At 42.6% G+C, this 2,324-nt stretch overlaps 1 protein-coding gene across 1 annotated transcript; it reads right to left on the reverse strand.

Annotated features, from left to right (window-relative positions):
• Positions 1 to 403: 403 nt before the first annotated feature.
• On the reverse strand, positions 404 to 1,492 carry LOC145822169 (uncharacterized). The gene has a single exon (XM_082918769.1). It carries the CDS (start codon positions 1,490 to 1,492, stop codon positions 404 to 406), a length of 1,089 nt encoding a protein of 362 aa, XP_082774895.1.
• Between the last annotated feature and the right edge of the window lie 832 nt (positions 1,493 to 2,324).

The following is a 2,324-nucleotide window of genomic DNA, read 5'->3' on the forward strand; positions in this document are numbered from 1 at the left end:
TGACCTTACCCCCAACCGGTGACTCCACTATACGTGAAGATTGCAGTTGCCTACTCTCTAACCCCAACAATGATACAAAAGATGTGGTAATAAATGAATGTGATGCTCCAGTGTCAATCAACACATTAGCCCAAGTATTGAAAATGAGGAATGTACCTCTCATAATTGATGGCCTTGACGTTTGTTCAGAAGCGGTGACAGCGTACACTCTTCCCTGTGACCTCTGCTTCCTTACATCACCTCTTTGAACATAAGCTTGTTGTGCGGATTGAGCAGATGTGGCTCCCTAAACTGTCTTAGATGCTTGTCCTGACTCAGCCGACTGATAAGATTGCCTCTGTCCCTGACCCATCTGTAAACCTCCTGACTATCTAGACCCTGCTACACTCGGAGTCCCCACTTTCTACGGGTAGAACTTCTTCAAATGTCCCGGCTGACCACATAGATAACAAGATTGGGGTTGGCTCATATTCTGAGATTGACCCTGTGGACGAATAGGTTGGGATCGTACTCCACTTTTCTGTCCGCACTCTGCAGCCTTATGACCCATTTGACCACATCTATAACAGGCACCAGCAACTCGGGTCATGCTTCCCGAACTCCCACCCATCACAGAACTAGAGGATTTGGCTTGTGGTGGAGGCGATTGAAAGGATGATGATGAACCCTTTGACCTCTTTGAAGAACTCGTGTCACCCCTAGCATCAGAATGTCCTACTCTCTTCAATCTCTGCCTTGCCTCTTCGGCCTCTACAGTAATCTCTACATGAGCTGTCGCTTCAACTAAACGATCATAACCACGTATCTTATTGCCAACCACATTCATCAGAATCTTCGGTCTCAACCTTTTCTCAAATTCAAGGCACCTTCGTTCTTCCGTTGCCACTAATTCAAGTACAAAACGTGAGAGGCTAGTGAATTTGGCTTCAAACTCTGCCACTGGTGTATCTAATTGTGATAACTCCTCAAATTGCTTCCTCAACCGCTCCCTAGCCGTGGAAGGAAGGAATTTATCTTGGAAGGCTTGCACAAATGCTTCCAAAGTATGTTCAACCCTATTCTTTATGAATTTCCACCATTGCCCGGCCTCTCCCTTCAACTGGTAGGCCACTAATGCCACCCGCAATTCATTTTCTTGAATGTCTAAGATCTTAAAGGACTTGACCAATTGCTCAAACCACTCATTAGCTTTCATCGGATCAGGCTCGCCGTTATACTCGATGAGATTGGATTGAAAGAACTTCTTTTTCAAAAAAGAAGCTCTTGTTTCCCCCTCATGTGTTCTAGCCTCTTGCTTGGCTCTCAATATCTCCATGGACTCCCGTAGAGCCCTTGCCATTTCCCTAGCCAAGGTCCCCATAGCTTCTTGGGTTAGTGGAACGGGTATATTATTTTGACCCACTCCTTCTTCTTGCGGGGGGATCTCGGGTTGGGCTGGAATATTCCTGCCTCCCCGACGAGGTCTAACGCGAGCTCTAACACGTCTAGACATCTATAAAAACTGGAGACAATATTAAACACACAAACTTCCACATACAATAATCCAAACAATCACACATACAATCACATAAAAGCACGTGTGAGTTGTCATCCTAAGATATTAGCTAGTTCCATGGTAATCAAGGACCTCCAAGTGGAAAAAAATAGTGATCAAGTGCCTTTCCAAAAGGATTTCGATGAATGTAACGGACAAAAGCCATATCATAGGATTCTAACCCCATACCCACATAGTCACATGAAAACACATAACACACAAGACATCCTAAGCATTCTGTCCTAGCCTAGGGACCCTATTATGACACACGTCACTTCCCACGAGCCCGAGGTATTCTAACCTATGGCTCTGATACCATTTGTAACGCCATGAAATTTTCCCACAAGAATATGCCCAAACAAATACGACAATATACCCAAAAAGTCCACCTTCTCATTGAACTAAGAGATAAGAGGTTACAATTTGCCATATACATTCCCATAATGTTCAGAATTCGTATTCTAGTTCAATGAACTAGGTGGCCTTACAAAAGATAAGCCTCTAGGGTGTACAATTACAACAAAATAAATTAATAGTCTTGTTACAAAAATTTCAATTCAAAATAACAAAATACTCATGTATCAACTTTTCCAAAAAGGAGTTATTGCTTGACCAACCCTTCAGGGAGGTGGAACTCCATCATTTCCTTAAAAAGATAAGATAGGGTTGGGCTATATGCCCAGTAGGAACACATTTAACCAAGTATTTAATCCTTTGAATAAGATTATAGTATCTTTGCGACCAAACATTACATGGAAATTTATCTTTACATGTAATACTTAACAAACAT

The sequence above is a fragment of the Camellia sinensis genome, chromosome 1, assembly GCF_055761805.1.
Source record: "Camellia sinensis isolate YWXY chromosome 1, ASM5576180v1, whole genome shotgun sequence".
NCBI classification, from domain to species: domain Eukaryota; kingdom Viridiplantae; phylum Streptophyta; class Magnoliopsida; order Ericales; family Theaceae; genus Camellia; species Camellia sinensis.